The following is a 24,679-nucleotide window of genomic DNA, read 5'->3' as shown; positions in this document are numbered from 1 at the left end:
TCTTTGGTTTTAGATTGAAAGAAATTGGCAAGTGATGTGATATGAAATCTTATCCTACACACTGAATTCATGTTGTGGACTAACTACTCCGCTTATTATCTGATGCCGATTTCTATTCCCTCTCTTCAATTGTTTTACCCATCTACAAATTTTCTTTATTTCTTGCGATAAATGTTCATGGAGAATTGTTCATTTCAATCATTGTTAGGGATTTCAATTGTTTTGAATAAACAATTTTTGGATAAAAATAAATTACTTCATAAAAGTTGGCTTTTTATTAAGAGATAAATCATATTTCTATTTGGAAAAAGCTGTTTTTCATTGAATTAATCTGTGACAATATTAAATTTAGTTTTTTTGTTTGATTATCTATAGTAACTATAGAAGTTATGGATTAAAAATTTTAGAATACGGTTTTTATACTTCATAATTTCACTTTTAATCATTACTATTTAGGATTATAGTTTTACCCATTAAAACTTCTTAATTAAAAATATTGCATATAGTCCCTTCAAATTTAAGTTTTTTTACTTATAAATTCTACATCACATTGTGTTTTCGTCATTGTTTTTCACGTTTTAAAGATTATAATATCTACAATAAAAACACAACCGATGGACAATGTGGTGCATGTGTTGTGGTTAATTATGCAATGTGTCTTCTTATTAAAAATATTAGGGTGCGAATCGTTGGAAGATTCGGATTTATCGCTGATGGACGGATCGGAGGGTTACTATTATTATATCACAGTTTAGAATTTAGGATCTTCATTTTACAGTTGTAGAAATTATTTGTAATTTTTAAGTTACGTAGAAGTTAGCTGTTAATTTTGATGTAGAACTGTTTTATAAGATAATAATTAGTTTCAACACGAACATGTTTATATTAGATAATGTTTATTTAAAATAAATATATAACATTTATTTAAAATAAAATTAATGTTATAGGATTTTATTTTATTCTTTTAAATATTATTTTAATTATATTATAAAGCGTTTGTATCGACCTTCTACCTGGTGTAGAACTTGTTAGCTTTTACACAATCAAATGATTAAAAAATTTAAGAGTATAAAGTCAGCATCTAATTCCTATAGAAATTAACGATTAGCTTTTAAAATGTGCTGAAGTTAGCTAGATACTAGTTTCTATAAGTTGTAGAAATTAGATGTAGAGTTGTAAAACGAATAACTTATAAAGGTGTGGATCAATGTGTCAGGAATTCATTATAGGAGTGGTTTGATTTACTAACTTGCCAGGTTAAAATATTTCAATTCAAGTTGAGTTGTTGGCTAGATGAGCCGATTCATGGATTTGTTAAAAAATATAAATAATATTAAAAAATTTAAGTTTAGTTATATTTTAAATGGTCAGTTAAAAATTTTAAATTTAAATTATGATTTAAATCGATCAATTTATTAGTCTATTAAATTTTTTATTTTAATTTTAAATTTTGTGAAAAAAAGTTATCTTAACTCATGGGTCAATTCAAGTCTATAGTTGAGTTCAGGGTTATTTAAATTAATCTTAATAAAATTTTAATTTAATCTACTTAAATTATTTGACTGTAAGTTAAATGTTAACTTTTATATGTTGTAGAGGTTTAATTTTTAAAAATAATATAAAAGTATTTTATTTAAATGAGCAAATGGGATGCCTAAATAAATAAAAAATGGGATGTTCTAACGAGAATGTAAATGATGCTCATTTAATTTTTGTCCAATTATATAAAATGCATTTATTATACATTTCATTTTAAGTACTTACCTATGATATATTTTAAATTTAAGATAATTAATCTTAGAGACTAGTATGTTTAATATTTAATTAAATAATTATTTAAATTGATCTCCAATCATTTGGACTTTTGCATGATCCATACGAGTATCTATTATTAGGTTTTAATACTTATTTGGACTATAATTAGTTTTAAATTTTTGTAATTGATTAGTTTAACACAATTTAACTAATCAAATTGAAAATTGTAAACATAAAATCTTGCCAATTTTTTAAAAGATTCCTTTTAATTCTACTTGTCCTATAAATCTCTATTTATTTTAAATTATTTTATTTTTCTCTGACATTTTTAATTAACTGGAAAAAGTTTAGAAAAATTTCGTCGCCTGAGAGATTCGAACTCTCGCGGGGAAACCCCATGTACTTAGCAGGCACACGCCTTAACCACTCGGCCAAAGCGACGTTGACGTTTCCTTTACAATAATAATATTCAAGTATATTATATTTGAAGCTCTCCCCCAAATTGGGACGCCATGTCTACCGCCACGGTCGGCCACCATCGACCGCGACGCTCCGCTATACTCCTCCATGATTCAATTATGAATATAAAAATAAATAATATTTATTAAAAATAAAATTGAAATTATAAAATTTTATTTTTTTTTTAAATATTATTTTAATTAAATTATAAACCGTTTGTATCTACGTGTTGTAGAATCTTGATAGTTTTTACACACTCAAATGATTAAAAAATTTAAGAGTGTAAAGTTAAAAAATGTTCAGAAGTTAGCTAGATGCTAGCTTTTATAAGTTGTAGAAATTAGATGTAGAGTTGCAAAACGAATTAGTTTATGATGGAAATTTATTATACGGCGGAGTGGTTTAATTCATCAACTTGGTAGATTAAGATATTTCCAACTCAATTCAAAACGGATTATTTTGAATTAGAACTTTTAAATTTAAATAGATTAAGTCTATTAGTTCTTTAAATTTTTTTATTTTAATTTTAAATTTTAAATTTTTTTTAACTAGCGGATTAATTTTAATTTAATCAATTTAAATTATTTGATGGAACGAATTAATTTGATAGATTTAATATAAATTGATGATTTTAATTAAATGTTAAGTATGTTGTTGACATTTATTTTTAAAAATAATGTAAAAGTATTTTAGTTAAATGAAATGATGCAAATGAATAAAAAATGGGATGTTCATCTAAGGAAAATGTAAATGATGCCCATTTAATTTTTGTCCAATTATAAATGCATTCATAATATATTCCATTTTAAGTACTTACATATATTTTAAATTTAAGATAATTAATCTAAGAGACTAATATGTTTAATATTTAATTAAATAATTATTTAAATTAATCTCCAATTATTTGGACCTTTGCATGATCCATACGAGTACCTATTGTTAATACATATTTGGACTATAATTAACTTGAAATAATAATTGATTAGTTTTAACACAATTTAACTACATCAAATTGAAAATTGATTATATAATTAAATTTACATAAAATCTTGCCACTAAACTATTAATTTTAAAAGATTCCTTTTAAATTATTCTTATTTTTTTAACATTTATCATTAAATTGAAAAATTTCATTAAAAAAAATGTAAAATAAATAAATTCGTCGCCTGAGAGATTCGAACTCTCGCGGGGATACCCCATGTACTTAGCAGGCACACGCCTTAACCACTCGGCCAAAGCGACGGTGATGTCTTTTATACAAAATGATTCTTCAAGTATATAACAAAAAATTGAGACGCCATGTGCCGCCACCATCGACCCACCGCCACGCCGTGATTCAATTACGAATATAAAAATAAAATATCGAAAGTAAAAAAACTCGACTGAAAATTTAAAGACGAAAATAATCTCAAAATAAAGGAAAAAATTATTCTAAAAAAAAAAAAAGCCTCAAATATCGGTTTTTAATCCGAAACCGACGCGGTTAGGGTTCCACCGGATAAACCGATCGAGTAAGTTACGGCCCTGGGAATCAGTTACCCTCCTCCCCTCCCAATCCCCACACCCCACTCATCTGTCCCGACTGCTGCCGCTCCGATTGGCTCGAGGAAATGGAGCCCACGCCGACGCCCACGCCCACCCATCTCCCCTCTTCCTCCTCCGACGATGTCGAAGACGCCGGATCCGCCTCGGAACCAGACGGCCTCCACCGCCGTCCCTCCACTCGCGCCGATCTCTTCCGCCTCCTCCTCGGCCGACTCTCCGAAGGCGGCCACCTTGTCGAGCCTTACCGGCTTTGTGATGTCTCCGCCGCATCAATCGAAGCTCTCCCTATCGTCTGCATCTCCGATGCTCATGCTACCTCCCTCGCCTCTTGCGCGGTTTGCAAGGAAGATTTCGCTCTCCACTCTTCCGCCCTACGCCTCCCCTGCTCGCACCTCTACCACTCCGATTGCATCGTCCGTTGGCTTTCCCTTAGCAATTCCTGCCCCATCTGCCGCGCGCCGCTCCCCTCTCAGTCTTCTCGTGGCGCCATCTATGGACACGACGACGGGCTTTCAGCGCCGCTCAGCGGGGCCGATGATGACACGACGGTGCGGACTGCAGGGCTGTTGCAGGCTCTCAGCGGGGCCGATGATGCTACGACGGTGCTTACTGCAGCGCTGTCGCAACTGAGGTGGCGGCGACCGCGCCAGCGCCCGGTTGCGTTCCCGGTTCGGTCCGCATCAGCAGCCATGAACGCTCTCCTCTTTCAGATGGGAGAGGTGCATGATGCGCTAGTTGATTGTGTGGAGTCGACTCCATTGGGAGGGCATGGAATAGCCATAGGAAGTGGGACGGATGGTGACGACACTATCATCTTGCCTGAGCCGAGGGAGAATTGTCTTTAGCACGTATCCTTGACAATGCATAAATCCTTGAGGTATGAGTGTTTTGTTACATTCTCATTGTGATGATCATATTTTTCTCACTAAGGAAAGTGTTTCGATGCAGTGCAGCTCAATTTTGCATGCTTACTATCTGTTATTTTAATTTTGTGCAATATTGTTGTCGTCTCAGTTCAAGATGATCACAGGACTTGTTAAACTGAGAATAATATCTTGGTATGCCATGATTCATTTAATACATCCAATGAATATTTTACAAATTCTTGTTGGATCGTTTAGGTACATGCTTAGTCTAGTCCTGTAGCGAATGTACAACAAGCTGTTGGGTTTTACTTGTCCTCACAGAACATTGATATATCACTTTTAGATAAGTGTTGGTGAATCCATTGCGAAGTTGAAGATTTTCAGTATTTTAGATTATGTATATGGTAATCAAAATTTTAAATGGTTAGTGATTCAGTTTCAATTCTCTGAATTTTTGAACAATGAGCAAAAATTGATTCGTTGTTTGACAAGTTTCTATATATGATGCTTGATTTTGCAGTAATTTGATGACTGCATCTTATGCTCACACCTTATTTGTTAGTGTAAAATTCTAATGCGACACAGCATCATTTTGAAATGATCAAGTAGTTACTTCATTAGTTAGATGATCCACAAGTTGTGCTCAAAATATTGCCTAACATAAGTTTAGGAATCAAAATTTTGTAGTGAATAACTATGATAGCCAATGTTTGTGCTAATGGTATTAATTTCATGATGAAGGCTCATCTGCCTGAAACAACTAAGCATTACTTGAATGTTTGTTTTAAGAAATAATTCTTCAAATTGTGGTCTTTAACTGAAGAGTCAAATGACTTAAGAGGCGGGTGTCTGATTGTCATCGTGATCATTTGTATATTATGATGTGTTAGAATTCAATTTGAATACAGATAGGATCACTTTGTGCGTAATTTCATCTTTAATGTTTTATTAGTATAGAGCAAAAAATGTTTCTGGAATGAGTTTATAGGTCCCCTATATATCTGGCTTTTTCACTCATCCATATTTAGTGAATCACCCTACCAATAGTTGTTTGCTTGCTACTAGCAGTGATGCATTATAATATTTCGGGCATGGTCTCACAAGGAATATTATCCTCTCAAGTCCAATGATGGTTTCAATCTTGTTAGCTCTTGTTTGATTGTTCCTATCAATCTTGTTAGCCTTTGAGTTGGTGGGGTGTCCCACTTTGCCCTTTTTTTTTTTTCTTTTGTAGACCATCAACTTTTGCTGCCTGTCCTAATTCTACACATCTCTGGATGTTCTGCTTGATTATTCATATGATTGTTATCTTCTCTCCAAGCACCATTGAAACCTGTTAAATAACTTCACAAAGTAACTGTCATCTGTGTTCTGACCACTATCATCCCTGCTTCCTGAACATCCATAAAACCTGTTCAATTATTTCAAAAATTTCTAGATTCAAAATGTTCACTACACTTCCCAATGGTGGTTTTCTTTATTTACCTTTGAGAATTGTTTTGCTTCCTTTTCACTAGCCAAAAGATCTCCACGATCATGGATTTTTGCACAATCTGGATGAAGCCACTGGACTCTGGTCATCTTCCTTCCAAATGGTTCAATCTTCCATTTCAAAAAGTTCCTCTTGCATTTGAACATTCACAATGGTAATACCTTGTGTTTCCACCGGACAAGTTTAAGTTATATATACAAGCAAACTGATGAATGTGATCCTACACAAATCATTTTGCTCTCATCAGGTGGTTAGGCCAGTTAAAGGGCCAGAACAAAGTTAAAATGCTATACATTTTGAGAGCTGCATTATTTTATATCTACTTTTTGATTGAACCTTGTCTTCATCTGTAAACTTGCTACATTTGATGATGTGGGGATGCTAGATGGATCATTCACATATGCATCAGAAAAACTAATAGGCACTTTGGAAGTTAATGCAATCATTTCACATGTCACTTAATGTGCCTGTATTTTTCAACTTCTTACATGGGTGCAAGAATGCATGGCCCTCTCATGTGTGTTCGAATCCTGGCGAAGTCAGGCAATATCCTTTCGTGACCTTCTTATCTTTTCACAGATGGTCGTGGGGCCGACCGTGTGGGGCCGACCGTGTGGGAACAACAGCAAAATTTATATATGATAAGTCATTCTCATGTGTAAATACACAATTTTTGATAAGTTTGCATTTTACCACAGTGATGTATCTATATTTTCTGCTAATTATTTTTCAGCTCTCACCCTTAATACCTGTTCAATGCAGTCTCCATTACTTCATCAATCAACAAGTACTTGCAACTTCAATATCTTAATGGTGCAGAGGCCAAAGTACAAGACTTTCACAGTAATTTCGGATACAATCACTACTGTAATCTGCCTAATAATGTTTTTTCTTGCTATTTAGTAATTGAATTCATCCCGAGTTATAAACTCATTTATAAGCTTCTATTGGCCTTGTGTGTTCGTGAATCTCTCTATTTATAAGCTCGCAAACAAACTTGTTTCGTTTGTTGTTCTAGTTGAGATTGTCATTTAGTTGCAAAGCTGAATATTTTAAAAGTTACTTTTTAAATATATTTAAGTTATCTTTTGAATTATTTGATTGATAAATTAAAAGGGAAGGTTGTTTATATTTAAAATAAATTGTGTGAAGTTTAGAGGTTTAGATTATTAAAAAAATCTTTTTGCCACTCCATTTAAAAAAAACAAAGATTGACAATGGATATTAAATATATGGCTTTTATTATTTATGTCGACGTAAAATTACATATAATAATATAAAATCAAGGATATATCTTTTAAAAATAGTTTCATATGATTAAAAAGTAATTATTTTAAATTAAGTTACTTCTAAAAATTAGTTTAATTTATTTACATTTGCCCTATACTCTTCTAGAACCTTCCAATCGGAGGGCTCCAGAAACCCCGATCGTCCGCATAAATACACCCGGTCTCGAGATCCTTCTCCATCCTTCTCCAGATCTTCATCGAGCGCTTGGTGGTTTTCCTCCAACCCTAATTCTTCGATCCATGGCGAAGTACGGCGAGGGCGACAAGCGGTGGATCGTCGAGGAGCGCGCCGACGGCACCAACGTCCACAACTGGCACTGGACGGAGCGCAACTGCCTCGAGTGGTCCCGATCCTTCCTCTCCTCCCACCTCTCCGGCCTCACCATCCTCGACGGGGAGGGCGGCCTCACCATCCGCACCAAGGCCCTCGACAAGCTAGACGGTGACGCTTACGTCAACATCCGCAAGGGCAAGATCATCCCCGGGTACGAGCTCTCCCTTTCCCTCGGCTGGGAGGGCGAGGCCTGCGACGCCGCCGATGGCAGCGCACCTCCGCTTCTCAAGGTAACCGGTACCGTTGAAGTTCCCTACCTCGCGGATGAGAACGCCGGGGAGGACCCTGAGGTTAGAATCACGCTCCGGGACGATGATGGCCCGATTGGGCGCCGGATCAAGGACGCCTTCGTGGCTAAGGGCAAGCCGGTGATCTTGGAGAAACTTAGGATTTTTGTGGAGATGATGAGTAAGGGCGGCCCTGCAAAGGACGAGCTTGAGGTGAAGAAACCCTCCTCGGTGACTGCCAAAAACGTCCCAGCGACAACTCCAGCAGCTGTTGCTAAAGCTCCGGCGGCCGCCGCTGTGAATAATGCGGTGGCTGCACCGCCGAAGGAAAAGAAGAAGAATAAGGAAGGTTTCAAGAACATATCTTTGACGGAGAAATTCTATTGTAGGGCGGGGAATATTTATGAGATCCTGATGGATGAGAACCGGTGGAAGGGATTTACACAGAGCAACGCAAGGATCAGTAAGGAAGTTGGTGGGCAATTCAGCCTCTTTGATGGATCGATCACTGGTGTCAATGAGGAGTTGCAGGAATCCAAGCTGATCGTTCAGAAGTGGAGATTTGGAAGTTGGCCAGATGGACTTTATTCCACAGTTAGTGAATTCTTGATACTCCCTTTCTTCAGTGTATCTGTTTGCTTGCGTTTGATTTCTGTAGCTGATCGTATACATTTCGTTGCAGGTGAGGCTGACTTTTGACGAACCTGAACAAGGTGTTACCATTGTGAAATTGACTCAGACAGACATTCCAGAGGAAGATAAGTAAGAGTTTATTTTCTCAAATCAACCACCAATTTTTGTTTTCTACGCAATCTTTTCTATCTTTGACATTGCATATTTGATCTTGTTTGAAGATACGGGAACGCAACAGTTGTGGAGAACACAGAAAGAGGATGGAGGGATCTCATCTTTCACAAGATACGTGGTGTATTTGGTTTCGGAATGTAGAAATAGCACTTTTCCTTCTGCTGCAATGTCGTTATTTCTTGGCGCATTCTGATTTTATCACAAATTGATGCATGGTCTTAATATGATTAGTTGTTACTTCACTTCGAGGTGGTATCTAAACATGAGACAATCTTTTTGCTTGTTTGCTCAGCATCAATGTACCCTCGGTATGATATGAGAAACATATTCCACACTGTAACATGTTAAACTTCCACTGCATTTAGATTTGTGGTTTAAGTATTATATAATTCTTTTATGATCTTGCTATGATAATTCCATGTTTGAATTTGGAAATCATGTTCCTCTTGTGAATTATGATTTCCAGTTTGTATTTTGAGATGCCTAGTTAACCAATTAGAATTATTGAGATAGATGGAGGCATTCAGTCCACTACAACAAACACAAGTGTTCTTTGAAGCCTACAGAATGTGTCCCTAATAGTCCATTATTTGTCTCCAAACAAGTGGCTAACTATAAAATCTTGTAAGAGTGGATAGGCTCTCCCTTTTATACTTTGCTAAGACAAATTCATTTACTTCTAAGGAAAATGTACTATTCTTCATCTTATTGCCTCTAAAAGCATTTAGTTATATACAAGTTTGCCATAAAGACATTGATCATTTGTATTTTCTGCCTCTGAAACTACAATATGGGATTATTATGCTTTTATTTCGAATAGCATTCGACCAAAATACATCTCTTGATCAATATGCTTCTAACCTTCATAGACATATATTTTCTTCTCCATTGTGCTTTCTGATATGGGTGATTATATTGTCAGCTTATACGCAAGTAATATAAGCTGATTGACATTCTATTGTTTTCATTTGCAACAGTCGATTTCTCATAGTTTGATTATATTGGATTAATCATAATCAGTAAAATTTTGAGTGATACTTGTATTTGGATGTTACGGTTTCTTTAGTGATAAGGAATGTGATTGAGCTCATACTATAGTCGATTTATGATAGCTCTAAGCAAGAACATTGTCATCGTAAGCAAGAAACTGGTTGTTGTTTTGTATTAGAGATGATTATTTACAAGTGGATTGTTTTAATCGAAAACTGTGTTGGGCCATTGCAAAGAATTAAGGCACCTTGACTGAAGGTCATCTCCTCTATTGTTCTCTAATCTTTATTACTTTAGCTTGTGTTTCTTATTGCCAGTAGACAAGCCAACACATTCACTTTGGAGACGAACTCTGAAAATTGTCATAATAAGAACCCCCAAAACACTCACTTTGGATTATTGAATAAAATTTTGCATATACAAGACTACAATGAAGAGCAGTTTGTGCTAAGGATCCTCTAAAACTCAATGATGTAAAGAATCGACAATAAAGAATCGATTGCAACATTGGTGGAAGAAACACGAAAGACAAACAAACCGATGAATCAAATGATGTAATGCTTGATCAGACTTTAAGATCCGTTCATCTCTATGAGCTGAGCTTTCCTATCAATTCGAGTAGGTATTTGCACTCCGTGGAAGGATTAACTTTGTCTGCCTTCACGACTGTTACTTTCACTTGCTGCTCATCCCCATAATGCTCTTCCTTGATTTTGAGCCTGAAGAGGTACTGCTTAAAGAGGCACTGTCGAATGACATCCCCGAATCTCTCATCGTTGTGTTCTTGGTGCTTCAGCTCATAAAGCTCCCTCGCCGAGCAACCGATGATCTCGGCTCCAGACTCCTGGAAGGCTGTCACCCAAGTCACTCCCGTATGGTCCTGCATTTGTAACTGAAGAAGATAACGGTAATCACATTCATCGAATTCTTTAGCACATCGATCGCAAGACCACCTTCCGCTAGGAACCTTCATCACTTTCTTATTGCACAGTCTATCCCCGATCATCGAAGGGCAAGCTGTGTAACAGAAATTATCCGTCTTTACGAATGAGATGCTAGCTTTGACTGTCACCCAATCGGGTTTATTTCCCCTTCCCAAACCCTCACCTTTGATCTGTGACACAGTCTTTCGGCAATCATTTGAAGGAAGACCGGGCATCGTATCTCTCGAAATCGAGTTGCTGGATGCATCCTTCCCCCCTCTATCAAACCATTCCCTCAAGATACGAGTCTCGGGAAGAATCGGATCGATAAAGAGCTGGGTGGAAGAAATGGTGCCAACTGACTTGCCACTGAAGTCGCTCACTTTCCCTGCCTTAACAGCTAACACAGGAAATAAACCAGAATCAAGCTTCTCTTCTATCTGTCTACCTTCTCTGTTGCAAAACTCCCCCCATAGAGTTATCTCAACACTAAGAGAAGACAGGTCCTTCAAGTTAAGAATTCTTCGTTGTGTTTCCATGCCGTTCTTCCTTAGTATAGCCACCGAAGGGTTTATAGATGTAACAATACCAATAACATCAACGATTGAATTGTTCTCTGCATTCTCTATATCACTTATTTTTCTGAAATTAAATTGTTGTGTTGGAATTGAACCATCTTCGTCTGGACAGAGCTGCAAAGTAGTTGTTGCCTCTAAAAATATTTCCCAATGATTATTGAGGTGGTTGAAATTTTTCTGTGCCGGTTTTAGACTTCCTTTGGATAGTAGGTAAACCTTTCCAACCTCTATAGATTCGTAGAATCGATCGACCACAGCATTGAAACAAGTTGCACGAATCTCCCCTCCATCTGAATCGAGAAGGTCAAAGGAGAATACTTTACCATCTCCCTTAGCATTGTTATATCGGCGGACCTCTCCCTTTGCCGTCACCCGTGCTTTGATCGCCCATTGACCCTGATAAGGATGCAAAGCAGCTATCGGAATGATCCTAGCAGGGGCTTCATTTTTCATAATTGCCCCATGGCTCTTGTAGTTGGGAGGTGGCTGGTATGAGGATTGAAGCTGTGCATTTGAACTCGAGCTTTTGTTGCAAGACTTCATAACTGAGCTGGAAACAAGCTTTGCAGGCGAGGAAGAAGAACTTGTAGCTTGATTGAAAGACTGATCCCCTGAATACCTTACACCGAGACTATTCGATAACTCGGGATTGTCTGATACAATCTCCGGAGGCAGCTTAGGATTCCCAATTGTCTCAGAGTCTCTAATTAAAATTTTCATGTCCACGATAACAATAATTCTGTACAATATACACACTTTGTTTTTAGATATGAAAAATCTCATAGAAGTAAGATGTAGAATCATGAAATCTTCAGTACAGATGTATATGACAATAGGGTTTTGCATACTACCAATGTAATCTATGGATAGAGGAATAGAGAGAGTTGAACATAGTAAAATAAAATCGAAATTTCCCGGAAAGCTAATGATAAGCTGTTCTTTGAAATTCTTCAGTTGGAAAGTTACCAAAAAACTAATTACAAGTTGTTCTCTTCATTGGAACAATAGGATTGTTATGCTTGTACTATGTTGATGAGATGAAATAGAGCCAAAATCTATCCTTTTGATTAGAGGTTGATACAATCATCAGAAAAAGAATTTAGGCCTAAATTTTTCATAAAAGTTCTCAAAGAATCAAGAATGAGGGTTTCATGAATTAGTAACTGCATCGAATCTCTAAAAATCCACCATGGAAATGATAAAATCATGCAGAAGGGCATCGATTTCATCCACAAAAAAGAAGCATTTTTTTCAGAGTATAAGATCGAAGAAGTGATCATTGGACAAACCTCCGGTTCTTCACGGTGCAGCAGACATACTCCAAGAGCCTGACGACGGAGCCAACCCCAACCGCGCCGCTCCCAGCGACCTCGTCGAGTTGAGCAGCCAACAGCGCTTGCTGCGCGGCCGAACCATCGGAAACCACCGCTCGGTACCGCTCCTTCGCCCCCGCCACCTGCTTCAAATCCAGCAACTGGACGACCGGTTTCAGATCGAGATTGCCGCGATTAACTTTCGCGATCGCGTTTGCCGTCAGCCTCACAGCCATTCCCCACTCAAGCTCCCGCCCAATCGCAATCCTATATCCGTGAAGTTCCGATCGGTCATAACCCACAAGATCCTAACAAAAGAAGTGCACTTTTCGGATCTGCGAGCGTAGAAATGGGGAATTAGGGTTCGCGACTTTGCGTATAGTCAGACCTCTTCGAAGTTATCAGAAAAATAATAATAATAAGGGCATGAAATTTAGTTCCAGAATTTACCATTTGACTTTTTTTGTCCAACCACCTCCATAAAAAAGAGTATGCGGAGTCCTACACAATGGTATTTTAAAATAATTTCTTAATTATGTTTATTTTTATTTCCTTTTTCTTATATTTATAAAATCAAGTATACCAGAATTAAATTCCTCTCTTTCTCAATTATTTAGATCGTCTAAAATCAAATATTTTTTGTTTAAGATCTAAAGATAGCATTTTTGAGTGGAAAAAACAAAAACATATGACTCATTTAAGTTCAAAACTAGATTCTTTAAACACCTAAATAAAGTATTTAATATCCAAAGTTGCTTAGTCTAGTGATATGCAAGTTAAAATCAGATTTGTTCTTGCTGGATTAGAATTATCTCATCTTTAATATAAGATCTCTTAGTTAAAGGGTTAGTATAACAATATAATATTTCTACAACGGTATGATATTGTTCACTTTGGATCTACGCTCTCATAATTTTGTATTTGAACTTTATCCAAAAAATCTCATACCAATATAGATATCTCCATTTTATAATCCCAGCAATCTCCCTAATATATTATCGATGTGGGACTTCAATTGTATCCTAACATAAAGACCATAGAAAATCTTATCGAAGGCGCCTCTACAAGATTTGAAATAAAAGAATCAACAAATACAAACATGAAGAAGAAATGGTATTGCAGAATTGCTCTATCAAGGAAGAGTCGACATTACAAAATCACTAAGTAGAGAAGAGATACTGTGTGTGTAAGAAAAGAAAAAACTCGCCGATAAGCTAAGAAGTATCTTCTCAGTAGTTTCTTGCTTGCACCCAGTACAAAATGGTGCATGAGAAAATGTAATGCAAACTGCGGTTGGTGATAACATCTTTGACAGCAAGGGAAAACTAAAAATTTAGGCGAACCTTAACGAGGATCATGAGATCTCTCCCAAAAGATAAAATTCCAGATACGTATGCTTCGGAATGAACAACTTACATGAATTCAGGATTCAGATGCTGCCTGAGATTTAAGATCCCTCAGCAGAGCCTTGGCTGCCATTCTCTTTGCAGTCTTCTTATTAGGCCCTGTGATCGTTGCGGTATGAGTTCTTCCTTCGGCTTCTACTTCTGCAGTCATGTTGATTGTGTGGTTTTGAATGGTCATTTTGTATGCCAATTGGTAGTGCCTATTAGAACAAAACTGCTCTAATTCGCGTACGGGATTCAGCTCGACTGTTTCTGGGCTGACAATCGGTTCTAGCAGCGGCTTCATACTGTCCCATACAATTTCTTTGTTATATCCGGAGTCGACAAAGATAGCTCCAGCAATGGATTCTATGATATCTCCCAATACCTTTATAAAATTAATTAAGCATTAAAGCACGATACATCTGAATTACTCGCAAAACACTAGTGAACTTGCATAACTTGACCGAAAGGAAACAAGAATGGTTTTGTACCTTAGGTGGATCTGCACTGGCATCTGATACATCAGACGAAGCCGCAAGATTGTTTGCACAAAATTCAAGGTGACGTGTCGTCCTTTTATGCAACTCCACGGAAGCATGAAGAATGTGCTTGTTCAGGCCGGCTCTAATAGCTGCTCGAGCATAACAGTCGTTATTGACATTTGCGGATCTAAGATCAGTCAACATTTGAGGAGACAATCCAGGATACTTATTGTAAAGGTACCAAGTCATGAGAAAGTCCAAAACTGCATCACCGAGAAACTCGAGCCTCTGCAGTAAGTAGAAGGGAGAACACTTAAGAGTTCCAACAGACAGGTGAGACATGGACATCAACTAAATATGCATAGCTAATGTGCAATAATTAAACATAGAAAAGAGTTAAAATGTTCTTAATTTGCATAAGTAGGGTGACTCTGGTGATCAATAGATTGTTCTTTTTTTCTTGTACAATGGTCCATGGGGTACTATTCTCTTATATCGACTCTAGACCAAGGAATGGAGACAAGACATCCTTTTTTTCTCTTTTGGCTCTCTCTCTCACAGGGTTTCCACGAATCCAGGAACATCAGGAAGCATGATACGAACAATATGGATCAGATATAATACAAACCTGATAGCATCCAGGAACATCAGGAATCTGATACGAAGCATGAGTTAATGCTTCAAGCAAAAGTGTGGGATTCCGGAATGAATAATTTAGCAGCAACTGAAGGTCGTTTTTATTTATGTACATTTCATACTTCAGCAAATCTGTCCTTTCAGGGGTATTTTCCTGATGGAATTCCATCTTTATACCTAGCCACTCGATAAATTTCAATGCTGTCTTTTCTCCGGCAGCAGTAAGGAATACTCCTATCAGTGCTTCTACGGTATCAGCAATGACCTTGCCCTTGATGATTCTTGTGCGACTAGTGTAAGTACAACTTGAATCTGGGAACAGGGTAGTCTCTTCAAAATGATCCACACAACTACCGGGGATAAACCATTCTTGAGGATCAAATTGCCTATTGCGAATAAACCCCTGCCAATACAATAAATCACAAAGGTGATCATTTGGGTTTTAAAACATAAGCATATGAAAACCTCTACGTCTAAAACCCAACCACTAAGCAATGCCCAAATATCATGAACTTAACGAGAAAGGATTGCTGTCATTTGACACCAACACTCCAAAAGCACTTCAAATCAGAAGAATCAAATGTAGTGAAAGGAAAAATAAAGCTTACTGGGAAGTGGCGATCACATCCAAGCCTGCAAAGCGCAACATTTGACACTAATTTATCCTTCTTAGCACTTAATATGCCTTCATGATGATGCTTATAAGCCCTGAAAAGATTTTGATTCACGGCATACTTCAGAAAAGAATCTCCAAGTGTTTCCAGGGACTCTAGGGAAAATTCTTCTTGACATTTATCTGTGGTGATTGCTTCCAGAACCTACAGAATTCCCTTTTAGCCAATTTTGCTCAAGCGGTTTTATGCAGGAAACTAATTAATGTTTCAAAAGTAAATATTCTACAAGTCAAAATCCAAATAAAAGAGACATCAAATTTACCTCGGAAAGTGGAACATCAATGTTTTGCATGGAATCAGTGAGGATGTTTTTCTTTAGTCTGGAAGCAAGTAGCAAACACTGCATACGATGCATGATCGATGGAGCAAAGGAGAAAGTGTATACAGTATTGGCTGAGATAGGAGACATAATGATGGTACAAAGTTCAGGAGGCAATTCAACAGCTGCATCACTATTAACTGGAGAAAAGAACAGTGGCAAGATCAGAGTCAAATTAAGGAGAAAAAATATATATTCATAAAGTCAATGACATGAGCTATTTAAATCATTTTCCATCATTAACTGAGTAGGATAATCTACCAAATTAAGTTATGATTTAACAGTAGCAAATCTCTTTCTACTTTTTTTAAAAACAATTCTTAGTTCTTCCTTGATCGCCTCAGTTATCACGACGAGGATAAAGTTGAAACGCTGATATCAACATGTTGATTGAGGATGAGAGCACACCTATTAGGCACAGTGACCATGCTGTGCCACTCAACAGTACAAATGCATGATCATTAGAGTTTATATATTTCCATTTTAGTTTCCAGTCTCAAGTAAAGATTTTACATACACATACTGTTGGCAGCAAAAGGTGAAACCGTCATCTTGACGGCCCTCCAAGGTGACCCCCCACTACCTAGAGAGGGGGTAAATCACAAGAGGCTTTGCCCTTAGCAAGGTAGCGCCTGCAGGGGGTGAGACAACCAGCGGAGCATCCCATTCAACCCTAGGCCTAATGATAGCAACACCCCTACAGGAACTATCTGCACCGGCCTGTGAGAGCTACATGCACATACTGTTGCTAGTTTACAAAGATGTGTTTATGCCACTTCATCACTCAAAGATACAGTTCAGAGTTTGATAACATCTTGTTCTAGGGCTATTTGTTCTTTAATAATCTATGCTTCCTTAGATTTCAAGTCAACCACTAACCATAGTAAAATAAACAGAAGAAAAAGAAAAAAAAAGATGGTTTTGATTCACAAAATGTTCATTCGATAATCACAATAAATAAAAAAGAATATGTAACTCAAAAGTTAAAACATAAATATTGCTAGCAAAGATACATGAATTTTGGTGTTTGCATTTGCAAATACAAACTGAAGATAAGTAAATAATTATTTGCACATAAATGACAGAATGCTAAATTTGAAAGACCACAATACCCTTCTCCATCCGAAAAGATCTTTTGTGAAGGTAGTTTTCAGCTTTAAAAAGATGTCTACCCGAAAGTAAAGGTTGATTTTCACAAGTCAACACAACATCATGCCTGCAATTTTACAAAATGTAGCAAACTAAAATAAAACATGGATAAAAAGAATTACATTACAATTTGAGGATAATAAAGTTACCTTGATTGAAAATATTCTTTATATGATAGAACTCTTCCATCTTTCAGCATAAATGTGGAATTTATATTTAAGTCAGAAAGAAACCCATTAACACAGTAAAATTTACCACTATGAGGTGTATAAACGATACAGTGCTGAAGCATACAACCGCAAACTGGACCACTCATGGTTTGTACTAAAGAAAATGATCCTTTTGAAACACAAGAATGCGCGGTATCCTTGGCAATCCCCATGTGGAAAAAAGATGATTTAACACATTGCCAATCAATTCTTCCACCAACTAATGGAACAAGTAGATAAGCAATAGCTGTTGAGATCTGATTCTTATGCAGGCAATCTAGGGAATCCATTAGCTTACTATAATCACGATGAAGTAGAATATTAAATATATTAATCTGGAATGATTTAGCCATTGTAACCTGAAAAATTCAAAGATAAGCTACAAAAGCTTTAAAACACAAGCCTAGTAAATTTAATAACATTAGTTTTTTTTCCAAATAATATGCCTTGCATAGTACCTGCTCACGACTAAGGTGCACAATTCCAGAATAGTTTAATTGAATTGATACAGGACCCCTTGAATCTTTCAAACCAAAAGAATATGAAAGAAAATTTGATCCCAAATCAGTTTTGACAATGAGCATCATATCGTTGAAGGCAAAATCATAGTTGAAATGCTGGTCAATAGTTATCTTGTAGCAATGGTACAAACCAAGACAGCAAAATGAGAGCCATGAATCCACCAAATCACTAGGAAAATAATCAGCTTGCTCATTATTATAAGGTTCAACCTCTGCAGAAAAATAAAATGGTCAAGTTAAAAATACATGACTATGAGTTATGAATACGATGCCAAATAAAGAAATGTAGAATTTGGAAAAGGAAGTATTCTATTTTCTTTAACAATGGGATGATCATTACGTCTACATAGGACCCTAAACCTAAAATTCTAACATGGTACCAAAACTCACTATATACTAAATGCTCCCTGAACTTGCTAGATCTCAACTTGTTACATGAACTAGAAAAGCACTCAAAAAGATACAACAATAATGAAAGAATCATAAACAAAACTAAAGGTTTCAATGAAGCACGCAAGCAATGATACTTTCGACCTTGATAGGCAAAATCATGGAGATAGTTGATGGAGCACATAGATGATGATCCTTCAACCTTGACTAACCCAAACACAGTCAACTTTATATTCAACCTCAAATCAGTAGATTTGAAAAAGGGAGAGGAGAAAGACAAGGATGAAGAGAGATCTCAAGAAAGCAAATTTATAGATAGAAAGAAATTTGCTAGAATTTATCAACATAAAAACAAGACATTTTCTCTTTTAGTGCCCATTGATTTTTAGATGTCCCATATGCAACACACAATAGAATAAGATGAGATCCTAAGTGACAAATATCTCAAGTGAGCTTCTCCTAACAATGCATCAAAAGCAGATGATAAATTGAATGAAAGAGGAGAAAATCACTTAATAGAAGCTTTAGACTTAATGTGTCAAATCAACAACATGTGAATATAAGAGTGAGATACAAGAAATGCTAAAGGACAAAGGAACAAAACAAAATGGTTTGAGGTAGAAAGGGAAGTCAAATACTAATTATTTAAAGCGCAATAGATAATCATTTTCAGTTACTACCACTGAGTTGGGCGTCCTCAATTTCAACATCAGATGCTGGCAATAGATAATCATTTAAAGCACCTACTGCATGCAATTTTTTGCATGCTTCAAGGCACAAAAGCTGCTTCTGCATGCTGCTACTACACTCTGCATGGACAACTTGTATGGGGCTGCTTTTGGGAAGACACAAAGTGCACTTGTTAGAATCTTTTTCAAATTCAAATCTCGGTTGAGGTCTAAAGTACCTGGGAATGAAAAGAATAATTTGGTGACTGTGGCTAATGGCTTGTTATCATAACATATATCTTCAAGATATTAAAGGAAGAATCAAGACTAAACTTGGAAAAAGAAAGGAACTTACTCGTCAGAAGGAAGCCTGGAGCAGTAGAAATATATTAAAGCTACACTAGAATTCATAGTCACAATAGCTCCAGTAGATTCAACACAGTATATTTCATCCAGAAGCATATTAGTTTGTATGGATTTACATGGAATGAAAGCTTGTTTTCTTGATTCCTCTCTCATCACATCACCACTTTTAAGAAAGTTAACCACTTTTGACATTGTATCTGTATCACCACTGTAACAAAATAGCACATCAGAAAGGTTCGCTAACAAGCAATAAAAGATAATAATCAAGAATGACTGTCCTATACCTCACTGTTCAGAAAAGAAATCACAGACAAGATAAATTGTAAATCCTAATACTTTAAGAAAAATAGAAAAGTTTAATCTAATAAACAGTAACATTTAGGACTTTTCAAAGTAACAACTGGAGTAGGCAATAGAAGATAATGATTAAGAGTGGCTTGTCCTATAACTATAAATCACTGTTCAGAAAAGAAATCACAGGAAAGATAAATTGTAAATCCCAATGCTTTAAAAAAAAATAGAAAAGTTTACTCTAATAAACAGTAACATTTAGGAACTTTGAAAGCAACAACTGGTGTACGCAATGACATGACATGTGAGATAGTCAAGATTTGTTATCATTCCTAGTCATTTTCAGCTTGCATGCTTTGATCCCATTGATTTAGTAAGTTGGAATTTCACAATAAACTTTTGTTGTGACTTGACTACAACCGATGCTCATAGATCTAACAATCTTGGCTAGTCTTAGTCAACCATACCATAGAACAGATACATACCATCCAGTGTCTACAAATCAAGCTTTGTCCTATTGGGGCTGTAAAGATACAAAAACATATGTGTCTGAATGGAATACAACTTAGTGTGCTCTCCATATTCCAACATATACGTTGGAATTGAAGTTACTGTGCTCTCCATATACCAACATATATGTTGGATAAAAGTTAGTGTGCTTTTCATACACAATAGTGGTGCCTCATTCAAATATTGAACTTTTTAATTATCAAAGATGTATAAATGTCACTGTACCTTCTGTGCACCAAATCAACATTATTCTAAACCTAAAAGAAATAGATTTAACTAGCCCACTTAAGGACACTGGACGTTCAACATCAAAGTATAATCAGGATAAACAGATTACCGCCTAATAAGTATTAGATAATCTGATCCCTTCATCCTCGCACGCCCACGAGACTGTATAAAACTGCATGAAGAAGCAGCTGGATCAAAGCGTATAACCAAGTTGCAACCGTGAACATCCAAACCCTCCTCAAGAATCTGAGTGGCAACAATTACATTTACCTGTGAACATGAGATAGTTACAATTCTGCACAATATAACAGATCCTTCACTCGAAAACAGCATACCAAAAAAAATATTTACAGACTTTTCCATCATGGAATGAATCGACAATTTTTGTTTGTTCTTTCCTACTCTGTGAATGCAAGAACTTTTTGGACCCTGCCATGTATTCAGTTCTTCCAGAAAATCCGTTAATATCTCCTAATAGGGAATGGATCACAATTGCTGTAATTATTCTTTCAACAAATATGATACATCTCAATTCTTGCAAATCCCTGAAGGAAAAGTTAATAAATAAGAAAGAAATCTAATATCTTCGGATGAAAGTTTTAACATTCATGTCTTGTTACCTATATTCCAAAAGAGCTTTGACAAGACATTCTGCCTTTGAAGATAAAAGACCAGAATCAACATTTTCTTTTAAGTCATCACCAATAGATATTTCTGCAGGGATAAATAGTGCACATGCTAGAATTAGTTTATCTATGTTATTACAATATTCCATGTAGATTAATGTGTTTTGGAACAAAAAAAAATAGAAAACTAAAAATTCCGCCAAAAGTATCAAACAAGACTAAATAAACCAACTGTTTCTATGACAGACCTGGAGGAATGCATGATTTGGATTGGGGAATATGAATCAGATCAGCATATAATGTGTAAAGGCAACACTATATGTCATTTTCACTACGGATGAAAAAGAAATATGTTACTCCATCTAAACCCACAGTCAACTTGCCATGATGGAGTGGTTTATACCAGCCTCTATCTCATAATGGAATAAGGATGGATAAATAAATAAGAGAAATGATAGACTGCATGAAAATGCAGCATGAAATTCCAGCATGACACACACAAGGCCTGGGTCCCACTTCCATGCCTTGTGTGTGTCATGCTGGGATTTCATGCTGCATTTTCATGCAGTCTATCATTGCTCAATAAATAATGCCCAGCAAGCAAACTGGCATTAACCTAAGAAGGACCATTGCTCCATCCAGCTCTGCCACACACTTTTAAGAAACAGTTTTACGTATAGATAAATTTAATTATCTAAATTACTTTAGTAGTTAAGTTTTAGTCATAGCTGCTATTAGATCACAGTTTAAAATATCATGTGCAAGTCAAAACACATCCTCAAGGTGACTAGCCCACAGAACACAGTGAGGCACAAAACAATCTTCAACATCTTCCTCAAGAACTTCATTGAGAAGTGTTAGAGGAAGAAGATGAGGGCTCCCTTCTTGATCTTCTCCAGATTTTCTTAATGGTCCAGCTCCACAGAGATACAATCCAGCTCATCTAATGAGTTTCCTCCAGCACCTGCTGGTAAGCTGTCACCATCTCCTACTCTTCTCAATTTCTTTGTCCACCTAAAGTCCTATTTGGTGCCTCTAACAACCACCAATTGACACACCAATGCAACACCACCACCATCTCATTCCGACTGTGCAATCAAACCTTGGTGTGGGATTGAGAACTTGGATCTACCAAATACAATTTCTAAAAATCAAAGATTACCTCCTAATCATTATTTAAAGGATATAAACTCGAAGCAAACCTAGATCAAGTCAATTTTACATATGAATGGTTTGACGAATCTAATTCACTTCAGTATTCAGTTGGTTTAGATTTGATAAATTTAATAGCTAAAAACTTTTTCCAATCAAATAATTTTATTTGCGCAAGCTAGTAGCAAGATAGGGTAGGGCATGTGGGCAAGAAAAAGCATGAGGAAGGGATAAATTGTGATCTTCCATGCTATTGCCATCCCTATAATTTACTGTTGATTAAAAAGAAAAAAATAAGAACTGGAGATTCCAGGTCAAGAGAAATTGTGAAATATCAAAGATGCAACTAGAAATATTACATTAAAATTTAAACCTTGTGGTAGGTAGGATGAAAGGACTTGAAACACCTCTTGAATAAAGGCTTTTATTGCATTCTCACCAGCTTCATCTACATTCTGACCCCAAAAGAATAGATAGTTTTGACTGCATGTTAATGATTTTGCTGCCTGTACCAAAATAACCATGATCTTTAAAAGAATGCTATGAGCAGGAAAAAAATAATATGGAAGCACATACCTTCAATGCTAGCCATGCTCCAAGCTCCTTTAAGCAATATACAAAAGTTGCATGCAACTTTGAAATCTTTTTAGTCAAGCTTGTCTTTGTTAATGAATCTTGCTTATCAATAGCTCCTATATGCTAACAGAAGCATGTAGGGAAATAGTTAATAGTACAATTAGCTATTCAAATGAACCATTGTATTTGAACATACAAGTGTGACATCTGCTTTATGATCACAATAAATAAGCAGGCTGCATTTTGTTATTTAGGTTGACCTGCATGACTTGTGTATCTTTTATCTTTACCATAATTTTCTCATAAGACCTAGGTATATACTCAAAGTTCAATTAAAAAAATATGATTATTTAACATGAACTGACTGATGTATTAAACAGACTAGTCAAGTCTTGTCACTTGCATAATAGACTTAAGGGTTTGTGGGCTTCCATTATATATTGTCTAAACAAAAAATTGACACCTGCATGTTAGACTTGTCGTGCTTGGGTTTTGTATTATCCTTTTTACAATTTGTTAAACATGTTGTGTTTGCATCAAACTAACTGGTTTATCACCAGTTACCAGGGATTGCTATCTGCTACCTCCAAGAAGATGAAATCATGCCTTGAGCATACATAAATGTTTATAGATAACTATTTATAGAATCTCAGTGCATGTATCTCCATTTTAGTAACAAGAAAAACTCAATACGGCTCTTAATGTTTAATTAATATATATGATGATAACTAATGAAATGCTCACATGCAGCAAGTCACTTGCCATCTAATGACTGAATGGAAATGTCATCAGTGTATGAAAAGATATGCACTTCGAGTCTTCAACACAGGGAATTCTGTTTCTTCTTCAGAGTGATAAAGAGGAATAGCCTTAAAACCAAATGAAGATAAATTTGTGACAAATTTTTTTTCCTTTGTGAGTGTGTTATTTCCCATCATGCTTCTGACTTTGAATACTTCATCTTCAATAAGATTCAGCTTTACCATCTTTATGGTATTATGAGAGGAGAAAGAACACATTCATGTTCAAAGGCTATTCACTTTAACATTTTCAAACAATGAATTGCATGCTTAAACGTATGAATTGAATTGAAATGACAAGTTGAAGGGCCCTTTAAAAGGGTTTCATCCAAGAATCAAATCTTAATGTTATCGATCTTATTGACTCATAAGGAAGATGATGCATGATAAACATAGTTTGTCAATCATGCATAAAGAAATATGTTTGTTAATAATAGTCTTTTCAAACCTAAACTTGATGGTGTCTTAAAACTGATGGTAGGATTTGGTAAAGGCATGATTAGATTAGGTTTAGAAGCTCTGATAATGTAACTGATTTATACAAAGGATAGTGGGAATGGTTGGTCATGTTAATTGAACTAGCATATATCCCCAGAAAACATTTATGAGAGTAATGCATCATATTTTAAGACCAATTTTGGGAATGCTTTTGAACTCTATTTGAATTACATCTCAAATGTAGCCACACTAACAAGATGACCAACTAGATCACTTGCAACTTAATAGTTGTATGCAAATTTTAATACATATAATTTGATCCACATAAATTCCAATCCAACTAACATTTTACAAGCTCTAGGACAAACATTTTACTAACACATGAAGATGATAGTGTAAGGAGGAATCAAGTACCTTGGTCTTCAAAACTTTCAAATGTTCCACCACAGGAATAAATTGTTGATGCACTAAGTCTATATGTTCATATAGCTTGATCTTTGGAGTAGGAAATGAGATGTACGCAGATAATATTGATTCACTATCAACAGTGTACACCTTCAATACAATGATTGCACAAGGTCAGCTTTCCTAAAAAAATAATTATTATTTCAAAGGACAACTAGATTGTCAAAAGAAGAGTGATCCGAAATTGTATAATCTTGTTATATATAGTTTTCT

At 35.9% G+C, this 24,679-nt stretch overlaps 3 protein-coding genes, 3 non-coding genes and 1 pseudogene across 6 annotated transcripts in view; 3 read left to right on the top strand and 4 right to left on the bottom strand.

Annotated features, from left to right (window-relative positions):
* Window positions 1-23: 23 nt before the first annotated feature.
* LOC141836780 (small nucleolar RNA R16) lies at window positions 24-110 on the top strand. The gene has a single exon (XR_012602497.1). It is a non-coding gene; the product is annotated as a small nucleolar RNA R16 (small nucleolar RNA).
* A 2,004-nt stretch (window positions 111-2,114) lies between these two features.
* TRNAS-GCU (transfer RNA serine (anticodon GCU)) lies at window positions 2,115-2,196 on the bottom strand. Its single transcript has one exon. It is a non-coding gene; the product is annotated as a tRNA-Ser (tRNA).
* A 1,178-nt stretch (window positions 2,197-3,374) lies between these two features.
* Window positions 3,375-3,456, bottom strand: TRNAS-GCU (transfer RNA serine (anticodon GCU)). Its single transcript has one exon. It is a non-coding gene; the product is annotated as a tRNA-Ser (tRNA).
* Window positions 3,413-7,060, top strand: LOC141835558 (uncharacterized; annotated as a pseudogene).
* A 543-nt stretch (window positions 7,061-7,603) lies between these two features.
* On the top strand, window positions 7,604-9,163 carry LOC141836146 (uncharacterized). The gene is made up of 3 exons (XM_074723565.1): window positions 7,604-8,561; window positions 8,650-8,729; window positions 8,822-9,163. The coding sequence occupies exons 1-3, from the start codon at window positions 7,647-7,649 to the stop codon at window positions 8,913-8,915; spliced, it is 1,089 nt and encodes a 362-aa protein (XP_074579666.1). The 5' UTR covers window positions 7,604-7,646; the 3' UTR covers window positions 8,916-9,163.
* Window positions 9,164-10,123: 960 nt separating this feature from the next.
* On the bottom strand, window positions 10,124-12,934 carry LOC141836118 (replication protein A 70 kDa DNA-binding subunit A). Its single transcript, XM_074723529.1, has 2 exons — window positions 12,555-12,934; window positions 10,124-12,004 (listed from the first exon to the last, which is right to left on the bottom strand). The coding sequence occupies exons 1-2, from the start codon at window positions 12,812-12,814 to the stop codon at window positions 10,354-10,356; spliced, it is 1,911 nt and encodes a 636-aa protein (XP_074579630.1). The 5' UTR covers window positions 12,815-12,934; the 3' UTR covers window positions 10,124-10,353.
* A 738-nt stretch (window positions 12,935-13,672) lies between these two features.
* LOC141835839 (endoribonuclease Dicer homolog 2a) overlaps window positions 13,673-24,679 on the bottom strand; it is a 50,985-nt gene continuing 39,978 nt past the window's right edge. Inside the window, exons 7-22 of the mRNA XM_074723219.1 lie at window positions 24,416-24,556; window positions 22,764-22,886; window positions 22,561-22,693; window positions 21,030-21,123; window positions 20,765-20,954; window positions 20,519-20,679; window positions 19,370-19,588; window positions 19,027-19,253; window positions 17,894-18,168; window positions 17,376-17,794; window positions 17,190-17,293; window positions 16,021-16,217; window positions 15,693-15,902; window positions 15,077-15,487; window positions 14,458-14,736; window positions 13,673-14,351 (exon numbers count right to left, since the gene is read on the bottom strand). Coding sequence (XP_074579320.1) covers window positions 14,001-14,351; window positions 14,458-14,736; window positions 15,077-15,487; window positions 15,693-15,902; window positions 16,021-16,217; window positions 17,190-17,293; window positions 17,376-17,794; window positions 17,894-18,168; window positions 19,027-19,253; window positions 19,370-19,588; window positions 20,519-20,679; window positions 20,765-20,954; window positions 21,030-21,123; window positions 22,561-22,693; window positions 22,764-22,886; window positions 24,416-24,556 — 3,534 coding nt within the window. The 3' untranslated portion in view covers window positions 13,673-14,000. The remainder of the gene's footprint in view (window positions 14,352-14,457; window positions 14,737-15,076; window positions 15,488-15,692; window positions 15,903-16,020; window positions 16,218-17,189; window positions 17,294-17,375; window positions 17,795-17,893; window positions 18,169-19,026; window positions 19,254-19,369; window positions 19,589-20,518; window positions 20,680-20,764; window positions 20,955-21,029; window positions 21,124-22,560; window positions 22,694-22,763; window positions 22,887-24,415; window positions 24,557-24,679) is intronic.

This window comes from Curcuma longa, chromosome 10 (genome assembly GCF_044706935.1).
Source record: "Curcuma longa cultivar G26 ecotype Majalengka, Jawa Barat chromosome 10, ITB_CL_G26_1.1, whole genome shotgun sequence".
In the NCBI taxonomy this organism is placed as follows: domain Eukaryota; kingdom Viridiplantae; phylum Streptophyta; class Magnoliopsida; order Zingiberales; family Zingiberaceae; genus Curcuma; species Curcuma longa.
The sequence above is the reverse complement of the archived record's forward strand: the minus strand, read 5'-3'. Positions and strand labels throughout refer to the sequence as shown.

Excerpts from the sequence above, each read along its gene's own strand:
- LOC141836146 (XM_074723565.1), top strand. The coding sequence starts at position 7,647 with ATGGCGAAGTACGGCGAGGGCGACAAGCGGTGGATCGTCGAGGAGCGC. Across the intron at positions 8,562-8,649 it reads CAGATGGACTTTATTCCACA|GTGAGGCTGACTTTTGACGA; the intron begins GTTAGTGAATTC and ends ATTTCGTTGCAG. Across the intron at positions 8,730-8,821 it reads GACATTCCAGAGGAAGATAA|ATACGGGAACGCAACAGTTG; the intron begins GTAAGAGTTTAT and ends TCTTGTTTGAAG.
- LOC141836118 (XM_074723529.1), bottom strand. The coding sequence starts at position 12,814 with ATGGCTGTGAGGCTGACGGCAAACGCGATCGCGAAAGTTAATCGCGGC. Across the intron at positions 12,005-12,554 it reads TGCACCGTGAAGAACCGGAG|AATTATTGTTATCGTGGACA; the intron begins GTTTGTCCAATG and ends TATATTGTACAG.